The 25,951-nt window shown below is 38.6% G+C and overlaps 1 protein-coding gene across 3 annotated transcripts in view; it reads right to left on the bottom strand.

Moving 5' to 3' along the window:
• The window catches only part of TMEM245 (transmembrane protein 245), a 108,610-nt gene that overhangs the window by 55,913 nt on the left and 26,746 nt on the right, over positions 1-25,951 (bottom strand). For 2 of the 3 annotated variants that reach the window (XM_035016120.1, XM_035016122.1), the window contains exons 5-9: positions 24,173-24,391; positions 21,475-21,644; positions 18,363-18,386; positions 12,347-12,451; positions 5,392-5,474 (exon numbers count right to left, since the gene is read on the bottom strand). In XM_035016120.1, coding sequence (XP_034872011.1) covers positions 5,392-5,474; positions 12,347-12,451; positions 18,363-18,386; positions 21,475-21,644; positions 24,173-24,391 — 601 coding nt within the window. The remainder of the gene's footprint in view (positions 1-5,391; positions 5,475-12,346; positions 12,452-18,362; positions 18,387-21,474; positions 21,645-24,172; positions 24,392-25,951) is intronic. The other variant, XM_035016121.1, reaches the window with a different exon arrangement.

Genomic DNA, 25,951 nt, shown 5'->3' with positions numbered 1-25,951 from the left:
GTATCATCTGCCTTAATCAATAACACATTACCTATGCCCAGTGTTTTCCGAAGGAGAAATACCTTCACGTATTCTTTATTTTTTTTAAGATTTTATTTATTTATCTGAGAGAAAGAGAGAGAGCAAGCGAGCGCACAAGCAGGGGGAAGGGAAGAGGGAGAAGGAGAAGCAGACTCCCCCCTGAGCAGGGAGCCCTGACACAGGCCTCAATCCCAGGATCCCAAGATCATGACCTGAGCAAAAGACAGACACTTAACTGACTGAGCCATCCAGGAGCCCCTCATATATTCTTTAAATTGTACCTCAAAGGGTTGTACACTACAGATGTTGGCATTCACAAATTTAATAGTCCTGATTTCAACTATCCATGACTGATGCCCAAAGGCCAAGGCAAACAGTAACTAAGAACTTTCCTGAGGCCTAAATATGACACAAAACACAAAGCTGGCTTATGGGAAAGAGTCAAGTCAAATGAGCAATGTTCTCAACCTACAGCAGTTTTACATACTTGTAGTACTTTATATAGTAAATTGGAAGTGATAACTTGCTTGTGTGTGTGTGTGAGAGAGAGAGAGAAAGATGGTCCTAAAGAGAAAGCCAACTGCCACTGACAGGGACAAATGTAATGATACAGAGAAAAAGACATTTTGGATACATTAGAAAGTGCAATGTCAAATTGGTAATGGTTTCAATCTTTAATCAGTTCTTCCTACATCCAAATAAAGTATTTCTGAAACTTTTGGCAAATTCTCAAATATTTCTCAGCAAGTTAAGACAAAACTTTAGAGATGATTACAAATCTAATAATCTAAGTATGAAGACATGAACAGGAAATTGAAATCTTTAAACAGAGATGGGATTTGGGAGAAATTTAGCAGATTTTAAATTATTCTAGTATTTAGAGGTTCACCAGTGCTTTGAAGGAACTGCTGAATATTTTCAATTACATAGTATGACATTTTATGGGGAAAATTATAACCTCTAGTGTTAAAGTATGAGGATTCACATTAGTATTTGAATAGATCTTTAATGACTAACAAGTATCTATTAGGCCTGATAAATTCTTGCTGGCTACTGTGAAAACACTTTGCCGAAATACTCACACAGGTATCCTAAGAGCCACAGATGAGAGGAGCTGTTGTGAGGCCAAGTCAAAGATCTTGGCTCTGTCCAGACCTCCTCACAAGGAGTGCCCTCGAGGAGACACAGGGCCAAAACCACCTGAGCAACCCTGGCTGGGACACGCTGGGATGCGCTTTGACCTTCTACCAACCAGAGCCAATCACTAACTCTCCTACGCTAAGTCAAGAGGGATCCCTTAGGAGAAACCAAGTTCCTACAAATTGGACTGATGTACCCTCATCTTCCTGGATAAAGGTTAATCTGTATCACAATATGACCTACCAAGAGAACAATTAAAAACAACTTAGCAATGAAGCAGGGGAAATCGGAGGGGTAGAGGAACCATGAGAGACGATGGACTCAAACTGAGGGTTCTAGAGGGGAGGGGGGTGGGAGGATGGGTTAGCCTGGTGGTGGGTATTGAGGAGGGCACATTCTGCATGGAGCACTGGGTGTTATGCACAAACAATGAATCATGGAACACTTCATCTAAAACTAATGATGTAATGTATGGGGATTAACATAAAAATAAAAAAACAAATAAACAAACAACTTAGCTTAGCCTGTTGGATTCCTTCCAACTAAGGGAAGTCACATTCATTACCATTTTAATGTCATCTCCTAATGAGGGCCATGAGAATCAACAGGCTTGAGACTAGTTAACAGAAAGCAGGAAACGGACTCCAAGTGAACAGAACCATCCAAGACAAGAATTAAGATGTGCTCCAACTTCAACTTCATTTTCTATGAAGCTCTGTAAAGATGACACTATCCTGTCTTCATATTATTCATCGGCTCACTGAATACACTCATGGGGAGTCAAGGTACCTACACAGGGTGTATAAAATGTGCACACTGGAAATATGTATGATCAATTCCTTCTTTATTTTTTAAGATTTATTTATTTATTTGAGAGAGAGAGAGAGAGCGTGCGCAAGTGGGGCGAGGGGCAGAGGGAGAGACGCAGACTCCCCAGTGAGCAGAGAGCCCGACACCAGGCTTGAGGTCAGGACCTAGAGATCATGACCTGAGCTGAAACCAAGAGTCGGCCACTTAACTAACTGAGCCACCCAGGGACCCCTGACCAATTCTTAACTGTATCTCCTCCACTAGGTATACCCACATGAATTTTCCACAAAGTCAACTGCCTTCTTCAGGACAGGAATCCACTTGGGTACTGAGACTATAAGAACCATTAGTATTCATGTCCACCCCCATTAATCTGCTGCAAAAGAATCAGACTTTCCACAAATCATCAAAGTCTAAACAGCTTTTAAAAACCTTCCTGCATGGGGTGCCTGGGTGACTCGGTTGGGTGCCCGACTCGTGATTTCGGCTCAGGTCATGATCTCAGGGTTGTGAGATCAAGCCACGTGTCCGGCTCCCTGCTCTGCACAGAGTCTACTTGGGTTTCTCTCTCTCTCTCCCTCTGCCCCTCCCCCCCCGCTTGTGTGTGCTCTCTTAAAGAAATAAATCTTAAAACAAAACAAAACACAAAACTGCCTGCATGGAATATTACACAGCAATAAAAGGGAACACACTTAATAATACATACAACACCTTCAATGAATTTCAACAGAATTATGCTGTAGGTGTGGCTATAAAGGGGTGGCATGAGGATTCCTGTGGTATGGAACAGCTCTGTATCTTGATGGTCTTGGTCTTGACAGCTTACAGGAAGCTACACATATGATAAAAACTGTGAGCACACACACACACATACATATGAGTGCATGTAAAACAAGTGAATTGTCCATTTCCTAGTTTTGTTATTGTATTATAGTTATGCAAAATGACAACATTAGAGGAGGTGGGGTGAAGAGTCCATGGGACCTCCCTGTGCCTTTCTTTGCCATGTCCTGTGAATCTAGAATTATTTCAAAATTTAAAAATAAAAACAAGCAACTTTCTAAACTACTCTGATCTAGGGCTCCCCAGACTGTGTGTGCCTTCAATACAGTAGTAGAGATAGTCAGTCCTATTGCAATTGAAAACCAGTACAGAGAGGCTCTGGACGTCTGGACTTATTTCCACTACAGAAGAATGACCATCAAAGAAGAGGAGCCGCTGAGATATTAAGGCTGCCAATTTTTTAACTTCACTCCAGATCTCTCTCCTGAACTACACACCAACAAAGGCAATGGCCTACCGGATGCTTCTGCTTATACTTACCATAGGCACCTCAAACTCAACAGGTAAAAAAGTAAGTGAATTCTTTTCCCCACCATATCTGCTCCTCTATTTCCCATCTTGGTGAATCTACCATCAACCGCCAACTTACAAAGCCAAAAACACAAGTAATGCTAGATTTCTTCCAACTATATCCAACTAATCACCAAATCTGTCCATCCTCTTCATTGCCACTATAACTATCCACAATTAAGGGCTTCATCATCTCTTACCTGGTTTACTCTGGCTTTTAACTGATCTAAAAGGCTCAAATCTTATACCCTGGTCCATCTTTTCTCCACAGTACAGAGGGAAAAACTGTTCTAGAATGAAATGTTTATGCCAGTTCTTTTCTTCCATCCTTAATCAAGATAATGAACATATCTATCACTCTCAAAAGTTTCCTTGTGCCCCTGTGTACTCCCTTCCCAGAGCCCACTATCCACAGACAACCACTGATCTTTCTGTCACTATAGATTAATTTGCATTTCCTAGAACTTTGCATAAATGGAATCATATTGTATGGACTGGTTTTTTTGTTTTTTTTTTTTGCCTGACTTCTTTCACTCAGCATAATTATTTTGAGATTCATCCATGCTGCTGCATATATAGTTAATTTTTATTTAATGCTAAGTATTATTCCTTTGTACGGATATACTACAATTTGTAACTAATCAGAAATATTAAGGACAAGCACTTGAGTATGCTCTGGGTAACAGGAGATAAGTGCAGAGAAATATATTCTGAAAGACATCCTTTTAAGGATATTCAAATATGATTCTAAACCAAGTTCAAGAAATGTCCAAGCAGGTTTTACATAAAGAAATAAAGTCAACTGAAAGTAGAAAACCAAGCTAAATGTCAATTTACAATCCTAAAACTGGCTGAGTATTTCCTACTTAAATTAGTGACTACCTTGGAGTTAAAAAAAAAAAAAAAAAGGCCATACAATTTGTCATCAAATTCAACAAGGTAACATAAAAACCTCTTTCACAGAAGCCAAATTAAACAAGTACAAAAAAAGATCCTCTAAGACAGGGGTTGGCAAATTTCTTCTGTAAAGTGAAAGAGAGTAAGTATTTCAGGCTTTTGCGACATAAAACCTGCGTCACAACTACTCAATTCTACCTGTTCTTGCAGCCCCAAGACAGCCATAGACAGTATGTAAATGAATGGGTGTGGTTTGTTCTAATAAAACTTTACAGAGATGCCTAGGTGGCTCAGTCGGTTAAGCATCTGCCTTCAGCTCAGGTCACGATCCCGGGGTCCTAGGATAGAGTCCCGCATCGGGCTCCTTGTTTAGCAGGGAGCCTGCTCTGCCCTCTGCCTGCCACTCCCCCTGCTTGTGCTCTCTCTCTTTGTCAAATAAATAAGTAAAATCTTTAAAAACAACAACAAAACTTTACAGAAAGAGGTGGTTGGAAGTCACCCTGAGCCACAGATTGCCAACCTTGCCTCCAAAATGATACAATGTGAGGGTGCTTGGGTGGCTCAGTTGGTTAAGCATCTTGACTTGGGTTTCGGCTCAGGTCATGATCTCAGGGTAGTGAGATCGAGCCCTGCACCAGGTTCCATGCTCAGCTGCAGGTCTGCTTGGGATTCTCTCCCTACCCTTCTCTCTCTACCCCTCCTCCCACTCTGCTCTATCTCTATAATAAATAACTCTTAAAAAAAAAAAAAAGATACAATGTGGAAACACTGCTGACTCTGCCACTGGGGGATTATCTCAATTTCTTAACCTTTGATCCTGATTCCTCATCTGTGAAATGGGGATTGTCTCTTCAATCTCCTCAGTCACTGTGAGGAACACAGGACACACTGTAGGTGAAAGTGCTTTGCAAATCATAAATATATTATAAACTGTAAATCTCATTTCAAATATAAAGACATTGACCATAAACTGTTACCAAAATCTTAAGTATTTCCCTCTCCCACCATCCCCCAAAACATGCAGTTCTTATGCAAAAATGACAACATTCATCAAAGCTTTTCTCTTCCGATCTTTTCTCTTCCAAGGTAGCTGCATCAATGAAGATCATTTCGTGAAATGATACTAAACCTAGGGCATCCATTTCTATTTTTGCAAAATAATATCCTTACTTTGCCCACTCAGGGTGATTTGCTAGAGTCTCATTAATCAAATTGCTTGTGACTTCAATCATGTGTACACTCTCTTGATGTACCTGTATTATGGATAGAAAAGAATCTCAATAAAAAATAAGCCCAATTTAACATTTATTTTTCTACACTATTATTGGAACTATGCTTTTGAGTCAAATAATTACGCATCTTAGTATCAATTAATTTAGAACCCTGTACTGAACAGCTGCTATACATAATGTCCTATGACCCTCACTATGGAATTTAAAAAGTACATAACAGCTCCCTGACTTCAAGCTCAACAACTTCAGGAAAAATTACATAAAAAGATACATTCAAATATTTATACATACACACAAGACAAATAAGTAAATATATTCAGTTCACACACGTGCCTATAGTATATGTAAGCAAAACCAACACTGCATGAGCTTACAAAATTATGATGCAGTGTGACACATACAAGCAAATAAGGAATTTAGTAAAGCTTTGGAGTAAAAAAAAAAAAAAAAACAAAGCCAGCTGAAACTGCACCTCAGAATTTACTTTGTTAAATAACCAACAAAACGAGGAGGACAGGGGTGCCTGGGTGGCTCAGTTGGCTAAGCGTCTGACTACTGATTTCGGCTCCAGTCATGATCTCAGGGTTGTGAGATCAAGCCCTGTGTCAGGATCCCCACTCAGCGTGGAGTCAGCTTGAGATTTTCTCTCTCCCTCTGCCCCTCCCCCACTCCCCCCACCCCCAAAATGAATTTTAAAAAAAAAAGAGGGATAAAAAGAAACAAGCCAGTGTCAGAGAACATGCTCTATATTTTACTATTTTTTTAAAAGATTTATTGGAGAGAGAGAGAAAAAAAGAGAGAGAACGAGCAGGGGGAGGGGCAGAGGGAGAAGCAGACTCCCCATTGAGCAGGGAGCCCAACATGGGGCTTACTTCCCGAGATCATGACCTGAGCGGAAGGCAGCCACTTAACGGACTGAGCCACCCAGGTTCCCCTATATTTTACTATTTTTATTTTTATTTTTATTTATTTATTTTTTTACCAAGTATTTTACTGTTTTTAAATTAGGCATATTGAGCATATGGTTTATCCTGGTATTCCATGTTTACCTGAAAGAACATGATTCTGGGGCGCCTGGGTGGCTCAGTTGGTTAAGCGACTGCCTTCGGCTCAGGTCATGATCCTGGAGTCCCGGGATCGAGTCCCACATCGGGCTCCCTGCTCGGCAGGGAGTCTGCTTCTCCCTCTGACCCTCCTCCCTCTCATGCTCTCTGTCTCTCATTCTCTCTCTCGCAAATAAATAAAATCTTAAAAAATAAAAAAGAAAAAAAGAAAAAGAAAAAGAACATGATTCTGTTGTGGTCACTTCACATTGACTGATAGTGTTTTTCAAGACTTTCATATTCTTACTAATTTGCTATCTACTTATTCTCTCAATTTCTGCAAGAGGAGTATTACTGAATCAATGGTTTTTCTATTTCTCCTTTTAATTCTGAGTATTTTGCTTCATGTATTTTAGAGCTCTATTGCTAGGAACATACACATTTAAAATTGGTATATCCTACTGCAGTATTACTTCACCATTATGAAAAGTCCTTATTTCTTTTTTGTCTTTAGTAATATTTAACTACATTGTCTGATATTAATATAATCATTCTACAACTCTTACGTTTACAGTTTGCATGGTATATCTTTTTTCATCCTTTTACTATCAATCTTTTCATGGCTTTGAATTTTTTTTTTTAAAGATTTTATTTATTTGACAGAGAGAGAGAGAGCACAAGTAGGCAGAGCGGCAGCCAGAGGGAGAGGGAGAAGCAGGCTTTTCGCTGAGCAGAGAGCCCAATGTGGAGCTCAATCCCAGGACCCCGGGATCATGACCTAAGCCGAAGGCAGCCACTTAACCAACTGAGCCACCCAGGCGCCCCTTCATGGCTTTGAATTTCAAGGGTAAAACACTTATAGATACCATTTAGCTAGAACTTGCTGTTTTATATCCAGTCTGAAAATCTCTGCCACTTGATTATTTAATTGCTTCACATTTAATACATCCATTGATATGACTGGATTTAGGTCTGCCATTTTGCTATTTGCTTTCTGTCTCATCCCTATTCTTATTCTTTTACTGCCTTCTGTGTTAAGCAACTATATTTTTAGTATACCATTTTAGTTCCTCTAAAATTTGTTAGTGGTTGCTATTTATCATAAGTTTACCACATCTTTATCACAGATCACCTCAAGTTAATATTGACTTACTTCCAATAAAATATAAGAACTTCATACCAGTATAATTCTGTTTCCCGGTCTTCTTTTTGTGCTGTGGTTATACATATATAGTTCATCTATGTGTATTATAAACTCCACAATACAGTGTTTTACTCTTTTACTTTCCTTTAAATAGTCCTGTTGTTTAAATAAACTGAGAAGGGGGGGGATATAATTTTTATATATACCCACATATTTACCAAGTGCTCTTCATTCTTCCCTTTGGATACAAGTTATTTCTAGAGTCATTGCTCTTCAATCAGAAGGAATTCCTTTAGCATTCCTTACAGTGCGGGTCTGCTATTAACAAATTCTCAGTTTTGGTTATCTAGAAATACTTTTATTTTGCCTTTGCTTTTAAAGAATAGTTTCAGAGGGGCCCCTGGGTGGCTCAGTCAGTTAGTGTCTGACTTCAGCTCAGGTCATGATCCCAGGGTCCTGGGTCATGTGCACGTTGCTCTAAGAAATAAATAAAATCTTTAAAAAAAAAAAAAAAAAAGAATAGTGTCTGTGAATATAAAATTCTTGGTTGACTAGTTGTTTTTTCCCAAGACTGAATATGTCATTCCAATCTCCTGAGGTACTCACTGTTTATTATGAGAAGTCAGTCATTATTTGTTTTGTTGTTTTCCTGTGTGTGATGTGTAATTTTTCTCTTGCTTCCTTCAAGATTTTTTTTCTCTCTTTGGCTTCCAGTAGTTGGACTACAATGTGTGTCTAGGTATGGTTTTGTTTTGTATGTATTTATTCCACTCAGCATTTGTTGAGCTTCTTGGCTATTTTAATGTTTTTCATCAAACTTGGGAAGTTTCTGACCATTATTTCTTCAAGTATTTTTTCCACTCTTCTCCTTCTCCTTTCACTTTCTGGGATGCCAATTACACGTCTGTTAGTCTTTGCTATTGTCCTAGAAATCTTTGAGTCTCTCCTCATCCACTATTTTAAAAATATTTTGTTCTTCAGATTGGATACCTTCTATTAATCTTTCTTCAAATTCATTCTTTTTTTTTTTTTTCTGGATCTCAAATCTGCTGTTGAGCCTATCCAGTAAATTTTTAATTTGTTATTGCTCTTTTCAACTCTAGGATTTCTACTTGGTTCTGTTTTATAATCTCCATTTCTCTGTTGAGCATCTGCATTTGTTTACACATTATTAGCATACTTCCCTTTAATTTTTGAACATATTTATAATAGCTGCTAAATCCAACATCTGCACTACTTAAGTATCCACTTTTTTGACTGTTTTTTTTTTCCCCCTCCAAGTCACACTTTTCTGTTTCTTTTATGTCTGGTAATTTCTGGTTAAAAAATTGTTTAAAAAATGTGTTGTAGCAACTCTGGATTTTGTTTTATTCTTCTGAGACCTGTTATTTGTTTCAGCAAGCAATTAACTTCTCTGTAGTTAAGCTGCAAAATCTGCCTTCCCTGTCACTGATGTTTCTGCTCGGTGTTTTTTATTATTATTTTTTAAAGCCTAAAGCCTTCCCCTGAGCCTGCATAGCTTAGCAGACAGCAAATGATTCTGGCAGAAATCATGCCCAGATACTTCACAATACAAATCTTCATTCTCTGCAGCCTGAGATGTGTGAGTTGAGAAATGCAATCAAAGGCACAACCAACTTGCAAATCTCCCCAGGCTTTCAAAGTGCACAGAGCTCCTTGAGGTCTCCCATATACCAGTTTAGGATGTATGGCTTATTAATCTTCTTATTATTAAGCCCTTCATGGTTCTCTTGCTTCCAGAACCTCCCCCTTTAATTTATAGCTGCTCTGTTACCAGCCCCAAGCCAAGTCTACCACCTCCAACAGGAAAAGCTGCAGGTTTCTGTTGCCCAAGCCAAGCAGGATGAGAAAAAGTCCAAGCAAGAAAGCCACAAACTACCTGTTTTACCAGCTGCAGTAACAGTTTTTCATGAGGAAATATTCCTCAAATTGTTGCCTAACTGATGGTTTTCCAATGCCCTGACATGGTGTTTTTAATAATTTTTTTTTTAAGATTTTATTTATTTGAGAGAGAGAGCACGAGCAGGGGGAAGGGCACAGGGAGAAGGAGAAGCAGACTCCCTGCTCAGCAGGGAGCCCGACACAGGGCTCGATCCCAGAACCCTGGGATCATGACCTGAGTTGTCAGACACTTAACCGACTGAGCCACCCAGGCGTCCCAGTGTTTTTAATAATTTTATACTGTTTTGCTCTTCCTTTCTGTGGGAAGGAATTATCTGACATCATTTCCCTGTTATTACCCAAAGATGAAGCCAAAAAGAATTCTGACAAACTGGATGTGGATACAAAAGGAAAAAATGTAGTCAAAGGATGACCCTAAGGTTTTTCACCTAAGCAAGTAGAACGGAGTGGTCATTTACACCAAAATAGACTATCAGGAGAACAGACAAGCAAGGAAAGAGCTGAAATTCAGTTTTTGACATGTTATATTTCAGAAGGCTATTAGACATTCAAGTGGATATTTTAGACAATCCCATTATTGAATAAACTAGATAACCAATAAGTTTCCTTCAAAAGCTCAGTTTGCATAAGTCCTAGACCACAAAAAAGTGGTTCAGTAATACATGTTATCAAAGTTCAGGAAAGCAAAAGCTTGCTGAAGCATGGGTTGAACAAAGAAAAAGGATGTGAAAAATGAATAGAATTGACATGAGCAGTCAAGAAGACCCTATGCAAAGAAACAAAGAAAGGAAAGTAGAATAGAAGAGCAGGAGAAAGGAAAAAGAAAAAAAAAAAAAGGAAGATCATACTGATATAAGGTTTCTCTAAGAACTAGAATAGAAGGTAAGAATGTATAATGGCAGGCTTAGGCAAAATATAACAAAAACAAAAAAAGGTCTCTGAACAAGTCTATACAGTTTATGTAAGTGACTATACATGATCAATATCCAAAGAACAGATAAGAACTACATAGAAACTGAAACAGAGATATGGAGAGAGCAAGTTGTTAGAAGCTGAGACTGAGGACATACTGAGGCTGAAAATAACTGAGAACAGGACTTCCAAGTGGAGATTCACATAGCAGGAAACAATGTAATCCTTTAGTAAATGCTGCATATTAGATTATCTATTGATAACATATCTCTACAGCACTATATGAAAATTTTTCATATCCATGATTTCACATAAACTTCACAATTCCTGGAAAGTAACATATCAAAATCTAGGATGAGAAGTTCAGTGGACTTCAGATAAAGATTAAGATACATAATAAAAATTTATTTTAAAAGTCAGTAAGATACATCACTATCGAGAAAATTTTAGCTGTACTTTAGAGAATTTTTTTTTTTTTTTTAATAATTAAGGGTGTTAGGGCGCCTGGGTGGCTCAGTTGGTTGGGCAACTGCCTTCGGCTCAGGTCATGATCCTGGAGTCCTGGGATAGAGTCCCGCATCGGGCTTCCTGCTCAGCAGGGAATCTGCTTCTCCCTCTGACCCTCCTCCCTCTCATGCTCTCTGTCTCTCATTCTCTCTGTCTCAAATAAATAAATAAAATCTTTAAAAAAAAAAAAATAATAATAATGAAGGGTGTTAAAACCTGATTGTTTGTATCCTCCCAAAATTCTTAGGTTCAAATTCTAACCTCCAATATGATGGTTAAGAGACAGGGCCTTTGGGAAGTAATTAGTTCACAAGGATGGAGCCCTCATTATGGGATTGGTGTCATTATAAGACACAAGAGAGGTGATCTTTCTCTCCACCATGTGAGGGTACAAGGAGAAAATGGTCATTTCTAAACCGGACAGAGTGCCTTTTACCAAGAACTTGACCATGGTGGCACCTTGATCTGAGACTCCCCAACTCCACAACTGTGACAAATAACTGTTTGTTGTTTAAGCCACCCAGTCTACGGTATTCTGTTACAGCAGTCCAAACTAAGAAGAGAAAGAATTGAAAGTGTAAGCTGGAAGGACCTAGACAGTAAGACATAAAGATTCTATGGTAAATTAGCAGAAAGACCAATGGGACAAGAAGGGAAGGAGCTAATCAAGAAATTCTGATCTAGTAAATAAAGAACTAACTAGATTAGGACTCATGAGACCAGATCACAGTTCTCCCATTAAAAAAAGAAGCCATTTATTCTTCACTATCTCAATCTTTTTTAATTTGTGCTCATTTCTGAGGATTTTGATAACAAAATTAAAATGCACATAAGAAAATTAAAAGTAGGCAAATTCATGGCAAAACTAATAATGCAGGGCGCCTGGGTGGCTCAGTTGGTTAAGCGACTGTCTTTGGCTCAGGTCATGATCCTGGAGTCCCGGGATTGAGTCCCACATCGGGCTCCTGGCTCAGCGGGGAGTCTGCTTCTCCCTCTGACCCTCCCCCTCTCATGTGCTCTCTCTCTCTCTCTCATTCTCTCTCCCTCAAATAAATAAAATCTTTTAAAAAAAATAAAAACAAATAATGCAAAAATCTAAATAATTTAATTGTTATATATTTATAAGCAAAGTAAGCTTTCGATGCCAGCTTCTGCCAGCTTCTTGTGCATACTACAATTCTTTTTTAAGTAGGCTCCACGCCCAGTACAGAGCCCAACTAGGGGTTTGAACTCACAACCCTGAGATCAAGACCTGAGCTTATACCAAGAGTCAGATTCTTAACCAACTGAGCCACCCAGGCGCCCCTGCATACTACAATTCCAACAAGAATTTATCAATGGCAACAGTAATTATCATACTCTACCTTTGCAGTCAGGAGTAGAGCTAAAAGAAGGGTTCCTATTACTAACAAAAATATGATGAAAATGCTTATTATTTTGTCTAACATCTTCTCCAACCAGATGATCATCTGCACAGAAACAAAAAAGAGAATTACTTATCTTTCAAGCACAACTTAATAAAAATTCATACATATTCAAATATTATTAAGACAAAATAGGATAGTCAGCATTGCAAATCAAACTGTGGCATAATGATTAAAGCTGTAAGCAACTTCAGAAAATTAACTAATAGCATTAATTACTGTTGTTATATAAAAAGAGTTTATTAACTAATGATGTAATGTATGGTGATTAACATAACATAATAATAAAAAAATAAATTAAAAGAGTTTATTATTGTCCTATCTAAGAAAAGGCAATTTGAACATAATCCATATTTATGTTTGAATTCTCATACAGTGGTATATTTATATTTCAAATTGTAATTTGTAATTGGCAAATATTCTAAACAACATAAAATATTTAAATGAAATAATGATAATACATCAGCTGACCTCAAATCTCATGAAATTTTACTGTCCAATTAGCAAATATAGATAGCTTTACAAAAAATATGCCTCTTGGGCGCCTGGGTGGCTCAGTTGGCTAAGCGACTGCCTTCGGCTCAGGTCATGATCCTGGAGTCCCGGGATCGAGTCCCGCATCGGACTCCCTCAGCGGGGAGTCTGCTTCTCCCTCTGACCCTCCCCCCTCTCATGCTCTCTCTCTCTGTCTCATTCTCTCTCTCAAATAAATAAATAAAATCTTTAAAAAAAAAATATGCCTCTTACAAAACAGGTATGCTCTAAATTATAGATAAATTAGGAGCAAATTAAAATAGGAATTACATTCAAAATATTTTTTCCCTTTGATGCCACTAGGGTTACAAAAACAGTAATAATAAAAATCTAATGTTAAGGTAATGATAAATATCAATTTCAGAATACTACCCGGAGGGGGGGGGCAGCAGGTAGATGCACAATTAGGAGGGGTACAAAATGGGCTTTAATTACATAGGTAATGTTTTATCAAGCTGGAGGATAGACTTACTGATGTTCTTTACATCTTTTTTATTTGAAATATTTCTTAACAAAATACTTTTTAAAATTTGATATTCCACTTGAAATTTCCATTCTTTTGAAAACATAAGCTTTAGGACAAATTGACTGTAAATAAAGAATAATCATTATTGTAATGGTTATTCCTTAATCAATAATTAAAATTATGCTCTTCCTAAATGCTACTTGACATTCCATTTTGAGTGTAACTTCTCTCATCTTTCACAATCACAAATAATCCTACATTTAAAAAAATGTTTGTTTGGGCGCCTGGGTGGCTCAGTTGGTTAAGCGACTGCCTTCGGCTCAGGTCATGATCCTGGAGTCCCAGGATCGAGTCCCGCATCAGGCTCCCTGCTCAGCAGGGAGTCTGCTTCTCTCTCTGACCCTCCTCCCTCTCATGCTCTCTGTCTCTCATTGTCTCTCTTGCAAATAAATTTAAAAATTCTTAAAAAAAAAAAATGTTTGTTTTCAGAATATATAATTCTGACAGATTTCTAGAATTTCTGCCATGCAAAGCTACATTTAACATTTCAAAAATAAAATCAATTAGATGACTGCTGAAATACCACATTGCACCCCTCAACCCCTACATAAGCTACAGCATTGCTGAATAAGTTAGCCTTAATTTAAATCTGAATTATGCTCTCCAGTGAGTTAAACAAACAAGAGCAAACGGTGGTTAAAAATAAAACATGACTTCTAAAACATTTTCCAATCCATGCTAAAAGCTTGCATCCCTTTATCTTTCATGAAAGATACTATCACTAAAAGATCAATGCAGTGAGCTCAAAGATAAAAAGTTCATCTTTTATCTTGACAATTACAGCTTCAAACAGAAGAGTTAATTTTCAGTGCATGCTACCAAAGCATCAAAGACAATGCAGAGATTAAAAAGAGTAGTATCAAGTTTTTAAGATATGGAAGGTCAGATGTCGTATTTTGAATGTACATTCTAAAATCAATGAAACTGAAAAGTTTCACAATTAGAAATCAGCTCTACACAGAGTTCTTGAGACAGTTTCCTGAGGAAAGAGCTAGGGTTGTATTATTCTTCTTTGTAGTTCCCAAGCCTGACAGTGCACGGCACATGGTGAAAGCTCAAATATATATCTGAACAGGCAAACATAAATAATTTCAGAATTAAGACCAGATCTGTATTGACAAATTACAATTTCTAAAAATAACTTGGGAGCCCCAATTTTTTGAAAAATGTGTATTCTGAAATATGTTTTTTAAATGTAAATGATGATTTAGAAAGTACAACTAAATTTAAGACCAGGTATTTCTAACATATAAAACATGGAATTCACAAACACATTATGAATATCAACATTACAAAATCAAGCTTTATGTTTTTAAACCACGGTAGAATTTTCCTACCAGAAGCCATATACCTAGGGATTGGAAAAAATCCACACTAAGAGTCACCTAAATAAAAATTTATATTCAGGGCTAACAGTGAGGGTTAGAGGTTTCATTCAAAATTTAAAATAAATAAAACCACTTAAGATGCTCAATATATAAACTAAAAAAGATGGGAGGGGAATCTATTCACATTATAGATGGCTAAGGTACAGTGAAAAAACAGGACAAAAAGGGAGACAGAGAGAGAAAGAGTGGGAAAGAGAGACCAGGAAAGACTTATTAAAGAATAAAGGGAGATTTTTTTTTTTTTAAAGGTCAAAACAGGAGAAAAAAATGTGTGGCTGGGGGCAACTGGTGCATAGAACCAAGGACCAATCAATAAAGAGGAAATAACGAAGTGGACAGAAAACTTAAATGGAGGATAAGAACCCCAAGAAAGAGTGAATGGAACAAGACTCTCAAGGAAGCAGAAACTCGGACATCGAAAGAGAAACACAGGGGTGCCTGGCTGGCTCAGTCAGTTAAGCATCTGCCTTCAGCTCAGGCCACAATCCCGGGGTGCTGGGATCAAGCTCTGCTTTGGGCTCTCTGCTCAGCAGGGGAGTGCGCTTCTTCCTCTGCCCCTGCTTGTGCTCTCTCTCTCTCTCACTCACGCTCTCTCTCAAATGCATGAAATCTTAAAAAAAAAAAAAAGAAAAGAAGAGAAACATGGACAAAAGAAGCAATGGAGAAGCAGAAGGGAATGGAGGACAGAATTCCTAAAGAAATGCCAGAGGCACTGTCCAAAGAGACAGACCCTGTGCTGTACTCAGCTTCGGGCAGCAGGATCCACACCACCTGTCATCACTGCCATCAGCTGTCATTAATGCCTGCCTGTAGAAATCACACTGTCCCTGGTGATCTCCCCAGCCTTCTACACTCTGAGAAATTATCTTAGTTATTAAACTTTATTTTCTTAAAGGGGAAGGGGAGTAATTTTAAAATGACATTCTGAAATGTTTCCAGTGTGAATGAAGGGCATGCATTTTTTAAAATTTAGAGAGGTCAGTAAATGTATGGTTATACTGCAAGACTTTGAAACTTCTAAACTGGCTGGAGGGTATTATGTTGAGCAAAATAAGTCAAACAGAGAAAGACATGTATCATATGACCTCACTGATATGAGGAATTCTTAATTGCAGGAAACAAACTGAGGGTTGCTGGAATGGGGGGTGGGGTGGGAGGGATGGGGTGACTGGGTGATAGACACTGGGGAGGGTATGTGCTCTGGTAAGCGCTGTGAATTGTGCAAGACTGTTGAATCTCAGATCTGTACCTCTGAAACAAATAATGCAATATATGTTAAGGAAAAAAAGAAGAAGATAGCAGGAGGGGAAGAATGAAGGGGGGGAAATCGGAGGGGTAGATGAACCATGAGAGACGATGGACTCTGAAAAACAAACGGAGGGTTCTAGAGGGGAAGGGGGTGGGAGGATGGGGTAGCCTGGTGATGGGTATTGAGGAGGGCACGTTCTGCATGGAGCACTGGGTGTTATGCACAAACAATGAATCATGGAACACTACATCTAAAACTAATGATGTAATGTACGGGGATTAACATAAGAATAAAAAAATTAAAAAAAAAAAAAAGTAAGTGATCGTTCCACTACTGAGTTTTCTATTTCATTATTCTGGGCCTTTCATTTTGCTTTGTTTTTTGAACCAAATTCTAGTTGAGTCTTAGTGCACATAACCAACACTAAAAAATAAAACAAGCCTTGAGAAATAGGTTATGTCTCAATTAACCACAGATATGTTCTCTCTCACCCTCCCTTCCCTTGAATTAGTTTCCTAGTTCACTCCACTTGAACCTGAAAAACCAAATACCCAATACTGTAAATTTTCTGACCTTGGATGTAATGTAATAAAACAGACCTCAACTTATTTATGTGCTTTCCTAGAACATACAGTCCCAGAACTTACAGCAGCACTCCTGCTCTCCACCAATGCTTTACCTGTGCTATACGGAATCATCAAAGAAAGGAAACCGTCACTTGATCTCTTAGGAATCTTTTAAAACTGAGTCACAACTGGTTAGCTATGAATTAGGCTCCTAAATTAGGTGATCTAACTCATGTAGTCACCTAAGGTTAAATCAAATTGCACCTAATGACTTTAGCTCTCCTTTCTCTCATCCCTTGAGGACAATTTCATTTCAATATACACAAGCTGGAGCAGTATATAAAACCACCTCTTCTGATCAAAATAAGAAAATGTGACTTTTGTTTGCAGCACTATCATTTGCCAAGGATTGAACTCATTTACTCATATTAGTTTTGCAGGGAATGGAGGTACAGACAACAGCATGTACGTTGGTGGGAGCGAGGGAGTGCCCGGTAAGTGTATGTGTGTATGTATGTATGTATGTATTTTACACACTGTTTATTTTCAATCCAAAGTTCAGAAGTTTAAGGCACTGTCAAGTCCCCTCTTTCTTCTTCTTCAAAAGAAAGAAGAAAACCCTAAACTCTAACCCAAATGTGTCACCTTGGTCTATTTCTAAGAAGTACCACATTCTTAAGGTCTGCTATAATATCTCCACTGACAATTTTAGAGTTTTGTTGTGCCTAAACACAATACACATAAATGTCATCTCCTGCTATCTGTCTCAGGGATTTGCTGAATTTAAGTCTAGAACTACTATATGTGGGCTACATGTCACAAGTACAGCACTCCTAATTTATCTGGATTATCCTTTATCGAAGTTATTAAAAATGTACCTATTTCATGCAAATCATGTGAAGCATTCACCATACATACAACCTCATACCTTGAGAAATACGAGGTCACAGGCCATGACCACCATCTTTTTTAAGTTAAAAATGAAATTCTAGAATAGTTGCTATTAAAAAAAAAAAAAAAAGATACTATATAAAATTACCAGCCAAGTAAATCGAGTATTTCACAAATTTATCTTTTTAAAAAACTCCTGTGTCATTTATAAAATAAGTAGCAATAAAAAGTTCTCTTTCTGGGGCGCCTGGGTGGCTCAGTCGGTTAAGCATCTGCCTTTGGCTCAGGTCTTGATCCCGGGGTCCTGGGATCCAGCCCGGCATCTGGTTTCCTGCTCAAAAGGGAGCCTGCTTCTCCCTCTCTCTCTGCCTCTCCCCACCGCTCGTGCTCTCTTTCTCTCAAATAAATAAATAAAATCTTAAAAAAAAAAAAAGTTCTCTTTCCTTTTCGGTAACTATTGCCTAATGTGCTCTCACACATCAAAGAAGACTAAAGTAGGGCTACATTAGAGCTGAAAAGGAACGTCACTCACTCACTGTGGACAGAAGGACTCCAAGAAAGAACTTCTTACACACACCTGGGCAAGGAGATAGTAACCATATATCCTAAATATATAGCTTTGGGTGTTTAGCAAATTGTACTGTGATAGTACCAACATTTCACGACCTTCCATAGCTTATTAATTTGAACTTTAAAAGCAAAAACTAATTTTGACATATGGACAGAAACAGAATGAGAATGGAGATACAGGGGGAAGTTACAGAATTCAATAGTAAAAACCAACATCCATGTGTTCATTTACCTTCTTATTTAGCCAGTGCCAGAGCTTGAGGATAGGGGGTAAGGTAAGAAAGAGAAGATAAGAACAGTGGAATATCATTAGAGAATGCAATAATAGTATGAAAAGAAAAGAAAGTCACTGAGAGTGTGAGGAGGAAATAATCCCAGACCAAAAAAACAAAACAAAAACTAGAAAAATAATTGTAATGCATTAACAAAGTTTTAAAATCAAGTGAATATAGTATTCGTTTAAGATATACAATGACTGAAATAACCACAAGCTTTGTGGGCAATTCAACAATTAAAAATACAAAAAATAGCCTGAATACTTATCAGCTTAAACAGTCACACCAAATTCCAAAGATCAGAATAATAACTAAGATTCTTTCACATATCATGTACCAAAAGGATTTTTAATTAATGTTCATATACTATGTGTTCACTGAACTTTGTGGTTGTAGCTTTATAGTATTGGTTATTTCACATTTTTTTAAACAGTAAAACACATCAGAGCTCATTTGGAACAATGAACACCTGGCCAAAGAGCAGACACATCCAAGATTGTTAATATTTGGTGTATTTCCTTCCATCTCAATTTTTCTGGCACACATCCTTCTACTTTATGTAACATCCTTTCTTTCACACTAAGATTACCTCATCTAAACACCTCACAATATTTAGCACTATAATAACTAATGCTAGTTAGTGGACACATGATGTAAAACTTGTTAAACATAGGACTTAAGGCATTATTAGTGATATAAAAAGTATAAAAGCTAAAAAGCAGAATTTTATCAGAGTAACTGTTAAATGCTCTTTGCAGAGTTTTTTACTAAAAGTACACTCAATGCACGTTTAAAACTATACTTCAAACAATCTCCTGTAGGGAATATTTTCAAAAACAGTAGTCTAATCAATCGAAATTTAACAGAAACATGAAAAACAGATTTATTCCCCAAAGCAGCAGCCCATATATATATTAGATAAAATATAATTATGGCATCAATTATCACTAGACACTCAGTTTGCAATAGACATTTATTCTGATATGTTTTATTATTATAGCCCAAAATGCTAGTTTTATTCATTTTACTATCTCCCTTAAGAAGAACAAATTGGCATACAAATTTGAATAAAAAAATGACAAATTTTGACAAGGCTACTCCATCACAAATACTTTTGATACCCCCGGAACTTCAACTGACACATCTATAGAGTTGTCCTAAGTGAAGGGTTCCAAATACAAGTCCGTGGGATTCTGAAAACAAGATTTAGTGTCCATCCCTTCTGATAGTGGTAAGGCTGTCAGAAATTAACTGAAATAAGACTCGCCCCCTTTAAACAGTCTGAAGGACTAAATCTGCTCTAATAAGACAAAGCTGCACCCTATACCAGGAAGGTGTGATAAATATGTTAAAATTTGTGGGAAGTCTTAGACTTCTTATTTAAAAAGTTGAAAAAAGTAAGAATACAAATAGGCAAATCACAAAATAAAAATATAAATAGCCAATAAGCAAACTCCATTTTTTAAAATTTCAAATTAAAACCACACTGAGTTACTTCTTTTTATTAAACTGAAAAGGACATTTTGTTACACTATAACATCTAGTATTAGCAAGAGCTCAGGAAATGGGCACTGCCTTATGTTACATTGATGGTAATTAAAACTGGCAAGCTTTCTGGAAGACAGAAAGACTGACTCCTGGTTTCGGCTCAGATCATGATCTCACGGTTGCAGGATCGAAACCCACGTTGGGCTCTGTGCTCAGTGCGGAGTCTGCTTCAAATTCTCTCTACCTCTCCCTCTCACTCACTCTCTCTCAAATAAATAAATTAAAATCTTAAAAAAAACAAAAACAAAAACAGAAAAACATATCCCCCTGCACCTCTGTTGCCCAGGAGATGTTACCATGGCTTTAGAAGATTTCTTTCCTTCCACCTCACGTGAACTCCAGTTATTCTTCTCATCTCTATCTATGCTGGTTTCATCTAACAGTATTAGTGACTTCACCTAACCTGAAGTCATGGACAGACCTGCTCAGGGAAACAGTTACTAGGCTCTGTGAGGAGGCCCGGCTCACACAGCACAGCACCGACAAAGACCCCGACTGGGTCTCGCCGGACTCTCCAGCCTCGCTTCTGCATATATCCCACCATGCCTGTTTCCTTGGTGCTCCCTAAGAAGTCAGGCTGCGGCGGTCTCTATCTACCTCTGCCCTGCTCCGTCCACCTGTTCCTCCTGCCCTGTCACCTAAGAAACTCCTTCTTGCGCTTCAAAATTTGCTGTGGCACCACCTCTTCTGCAAAACCTCCCCTCTCCCACTGCCTCGCCAATAGTGAGTCCTTTCTTGCTCAGTACTAACACTGTACCCACTGCCTCGCCAACAGTGAGCCCTTTCTTGCTCAGTACTAACACTGTACTCTGTACATACTTTCCTCCACAAATTAAAACCACAGCTAACACACAGAGCTTATTATGAATCAGGCTCCGATCTAGGAACTGTACGTCTATTAACTCATTTAACCCCCACAGCCGTTCTCCAAGACGCATGCTATTATATTTATTGTATTGGTAAGGAAAACAAGGCATAGAAAGGTTAAGAAATTCATCCAAGTTCACATAGCTAGTAAACAGCAGAACTGGGATCAGGGTTCATGCTCCTAACCACTGCATCTAAATTTTAATGGACTGCTGTCTCTCCACTGAACAGAGCTTCTGCATCTAGTTTTCTGTGAGTCAGTGGATTTTCCTGAGGACTTAGCCCATTATCTGACATGTGGGAATTACTCCAGAAATACTGCACTGAGGCAGCATTACCTGGCAATATAATTTTATGCAAGTCACATAGCCCCTCTAGACTTCAATTTGGTCCTTATAAAATGAGGGAGTTGAACAGGTGCTCCATAACATCCTTTTCTCCCATTTTTAAGAGGGGAAACTACTTACACAATACTGACTCAAACTAAATCTATCCTACCCTTACAGAAGCCATAATTCTAAACTTTAAATTTCATCACAGATGTAGACATGAAACGTGTTATTGACAATCATAGTATGAATACCAAATACCATGACATGGAATATATGCATACATAAACTCCATTAAAACAGCCCAAGTCTTAAAATACAATACCTTGCTATCAACTTTTAACAAGAATTTTCCAAGCCCAACAACTGGCCATGGGGCGAGAGCCTCCTGCCGCTCCCTGAGGAAGTGCTCCACGGCCTGCCACCACACGAGGCAGCGTTTCTCCAGGAAGTCCACCACTCCAAAGTGAATAACAAGCTTTTTGAGGATCCAAACTAGAAGGAACGAATGCATATAAAACCAAAACATAGATTACAAAGTCAGAACGTGAAAAGGTCCTTTAATTTCATGTGACCTTTCTAAAACAGTGAAGCTAATATTAAATAAAAATCAATTAAGAAAAAAAAGGCAAGGGGAGAAATGAAAAGTTCATGGTATTCCAAACTGACAGAATTAGGACAAATAACTTTTTACACAATCCCCACCTGCCCATATACTACCTTCGCTGTGAAGTCCGAATCCCTGAAGGAGCCAGGGATTATTTCATAGACCGTATAAACATAAGATAATCTGATCATGAAGATTTCAGTGACTACAATCCTGGCCCCTCACACCTTAACCCTTCCGGGATGAAGAATTCTAACCCCTGACATGGCCCAATTTCCTTGGCTATTACAGATGCTCTTGCCAAATGCTATTCTTCTCCTTGTATGTTTAACGTCAGTGGCCAGAAAAGTATCAGGTATTCCATCTGCATCATGATTTTGTACCCTTGGTCTTCCTATTTCTCCACTTGATGCTGCTCTGTACATCCGAATCTCTGAGCAGGCTTCAGTAGAGAAGTAGAGCAGGGACAAGCAGGGTTGTTACAAATGGTCCCTGAGGCCACACAGGGCACAGCTTCTGCAGAGACCACTCACAGAGCACAATATGTATGTACCCTCTGCACTGGGCAGCGAGGTCACCCTGCAAGCAGGGGGTGAGCTTCTTATTAAAGGCCACCTAAGAAGGTGGTGGGGCCAGAAGGAAGTGCTATTTATCTGTGGGGGTGCCTTGAAGTCTGGACCCTGGATAACTGATCCCAACTACTATAATTTCCCTAATTCCAAGGATTTCTGTGTCCTTACCCCTGGCCATACAATCTAATGGTTCACAGTTTACTCTTTTGAACCATGAGCTCAGTGTTACATATCAGCTCAACAATTCCATCATTAACATTTTTAAATCTCTAGAGAGGTCCTAGGAAAGCGCCTATGGTCTCTAGAATAAGCCCAGAGTAATTACAGGCTGTAGAAAATGTTCTGGGGGCCACCTGCTCAAAGCCTGCTCTCCCAAGCCATGTCAAATTGTTATGATGGCCTGAAGGTCAAGAAATGACTAGGATAAATGTTAACTCCTGCTAACAAATTTTAAACAGAAGGGGGTTCCAACAGCACCTGACACAATTTGGCAGTATAAAATAAATCATTTGACAAAACCAAAAATGTATGGAACAATCCAGAAAGAGCAATTTAAACTATTTCACTAAGCATTTCTATAAATTCCTTAACAGAAAGCATGGCTATGGTATGTACTTTGTGACTAGCTCCAACTGCCAAACAGAAGTTCTGTTTGAGGATGCAAGAAGCACATACAAACTTCGACCTCATATTCTATGTTCCCTAAGGACAGGCACTATACAGTGTTCTGGTCCTAACAAATCTTTTATTTTTTTTAAACAAGGTAACTATTTCATTAACTGTCCAAGTTAATGAGAATCACAAGTTTTAAAACTAAGGATCTAGAAGGTAAATGGTCCAATGAGTTTAGATTTTTAAACCATGGTGGAAAACAGGCTTCCAAAAAGGAAATCATGTTTAAATCAATAATGAAAAGCTTTGATAAAGAAAAGACTAATCAAATTTAGGCGGTATCTGGATGGCAGGACCCTGAGCATCAACTGAGGACTTAATAAATTTGGCAAAGGGGAGCACCTGTGTGGCTCAGGTCCTGATCTCAGGGTCCTGGGATCAAGCCCCGCACAAGGCTCCCTGCTCAGCGGGGAGTCTGCTTCTCCCTATGCCCCTCCCCCCTTGTTTGTGCTCTCATGCACGCGTTCTCTCGCTCAAATAAATAAAATCTTTTAAAAAGTAAATAAATAGGGGCGCCTGGGTGGCTCAGTCATTAAGCGTCTGCCTTTGGCTCAGGTCATGATCTCAGGGTCCTGGGATCGAGCCCCGCATCGGGCTCCCTGCTCGGCGGGAAGCCTGCTTCTCCCTCTCCCTCTCCCACTCCCCCTGCTTGTGATCCCTCTCTCATTGTGTCTCTCTGTCAAATAAATAAATAAAATCTTTAAAAAAAAAAAAAAGTAAATAAATAAATAAATTTAACAAAGGTTCTGATTGCAGTAAGAGGTTAAGCCTAAACAATCAGGAAAGCATGAAATAAAAGACTCTTCTAAAATTCACCTGAACTACTTACTTTTCCATTCTCAGAAGAAGCTTTAAATATACAACTGTTTTATCTTAAAAGAGAGTAATATTACCTCAAATATTAAAATCCAAAATTTATGGGCGCCTGGGTGGCTCAGTTGGTTGAGCAACTGCCTTCGGCTCAGGTCATGATCCTGGAGTCCCGGGATCGAATCCCACATCGGGCTCCCTGCTCGGCAGGGAGTCTGCTTCTCCCTCTGACCCTCCCCCCTCTTATGTGCTCTCTCTCATTCTCTCTCTCTCAAATAAATAAATAAATCTTAAAAAAAAAAAAAAATCCAAAATTTAAAGAAAAAGAAGGCTTCCAAGACCAGATCATAGGGACCGATTACCTGCAATAGGCACTGGAAGCAACTGTATAATCCACAGATTCAACCAGAGCTGGACTCCAATAATGGCCCACACGAGGGACACGAAGTAGATGTCGCTGGTCTTCTTCTTCCTGACAAACGTTCCCATTTCAGGCCTTTGTCTGCCCAGAGTGGGTGAAGGGGAGGAAGGTGAAGGAGAGGAGGACAGCGCTGCAGGGGGCTCTCCTCTGTCCATGGTTTCTGAAAAGGGGGGTAAAATCACCACCATATTAGTCCACATTAGTTAGCAGTCCTACGGCGCAATTCACTAAGCTACTCTACTGTAAGCCTTCAAAATGGACTCTGGCAGAACGATTACACTGGGTTAAAAAAGAAACAAGGATCTGGATGTGTGTTTGCATATGCACTGAAAAACGTGTAGAGAATTACACTACTGACCGTATTTAAATCAAGGGAAATTGAGGGGCGCCTGGGTGGCTCAGTCGTTAAGCGTCTGCCTTCGGCTCAGGTCATGATCCCAGGGTCCTGGGATCAAGCCCTGCATCGGGCTCCCTGCTCGCCGGGAAGCCTGCTTCTCCCTCTCCCTCTCCCACTCCCCCTGCTTGTGTTCCTGCTCTCACTCTCGCTCTGTCAAATAAATAAATAAAATCTTTAAAAAAAAAAAAAAATCTAGAGAAATTGAGTTCGTTGGGGGGTAGAGCTGGGTATGGTGAGTTTTTCACATTTTACTGTATACATTTCATACTGTTCCAAGTTTTATATATATGTAATTTAAACAAAAATTATGACAAAATAGCTGAGAATTATAATTACCCCATGAAAACTCCTCAAACTGTATAAAGCAACAAATATTAAGATACAGAATTCCTAGATCTAAAAATGTCACCTCTTTTAATATAATTTTATTAGATATATATGTATTTCTGATACAACACGGCTTTTCAGTGTCATTTCACCTAAAATGGAGCCAACTGCTCTTATAAAAACAAACTCAGGGCTTTGAAACAGGTCGTTCCCTTAGAATGAGAAATAAAACAACGACAGATTGCTGGGGGTGAGGAATTTTCAAATAAAGGAGACCATACCGAATGAGTTCACATAAAGTACTGTTTTCTAACAATGCAACTACCAAGTTTTACTATAGGGTTATATTATTTCTATTTCCTGGTTTTACCAAAACATACCATATACCTCAGCAATCATATAAGTCTTAAAGCAATATTATTCAGTATATGCCATGATGATGAAAATGAGTAACACCCTACAACTTGCATTTTGCCTTCCATTAAAAAAGCTAATGACAAAAGGATATTATATTTCATAGTCTCAAAAATAAAGGAAAGAAACAAGAACCCCTATACTGTCCCATAGTTTTTACATAGTTTTATGTAGTTATATCGTGTTCCACTTACCCTGTCGCACTTTCTTCCTTCAGTTGAATGTCACCTCCAGGAGAGCTAAGACCTTGTCTGTCTTGTTCTCCCTCCGCTGAACAGCACACAGAATAGTACCTGACATACAGTGGGTGCTCCCTAAATACTGTTGAAAGACAACCTTCCCTCCCATTTCATAATGTTCATAAGGAACTACACAGTAGCCCTCTGAGTGCTGAATTATAATGTCCTTAGTGCCTCTCCTAATGTTAAATGTTTATCTGTGAGTAAACTGTTACTACTGACACACTAGAACACTGTAAGTCGGCCCATCTCACCAGAACTAACATTCCACCCTGAGGTCTGGGGCTAAAGCCCAAACTAGTTATAATACGCTTCTGTTTGACTCTGCTCTTTAAGAATCTTT

Source organism: Mirounga leonina, unplaced genomic scaffold (assembly GCF_011800145.1).
Source record: "Mirounga leonina isolate KUSES-001 unplaced genomic scaffold, KU_Mleo_1.0 Mir_170, whole genome shotgun sequence".
Taxonomy (NCBI): Eukaryota; Metazoa; Chordata; class Mammalia; order Carnivora; family Phocidae; genus Mirounga; species Mirounga leonina.
The sequence above is the reverse complement of the archived record's forward strand: the minus strand, read 5'-3'. Positions and strand labels throughout refer to the sequence as shown.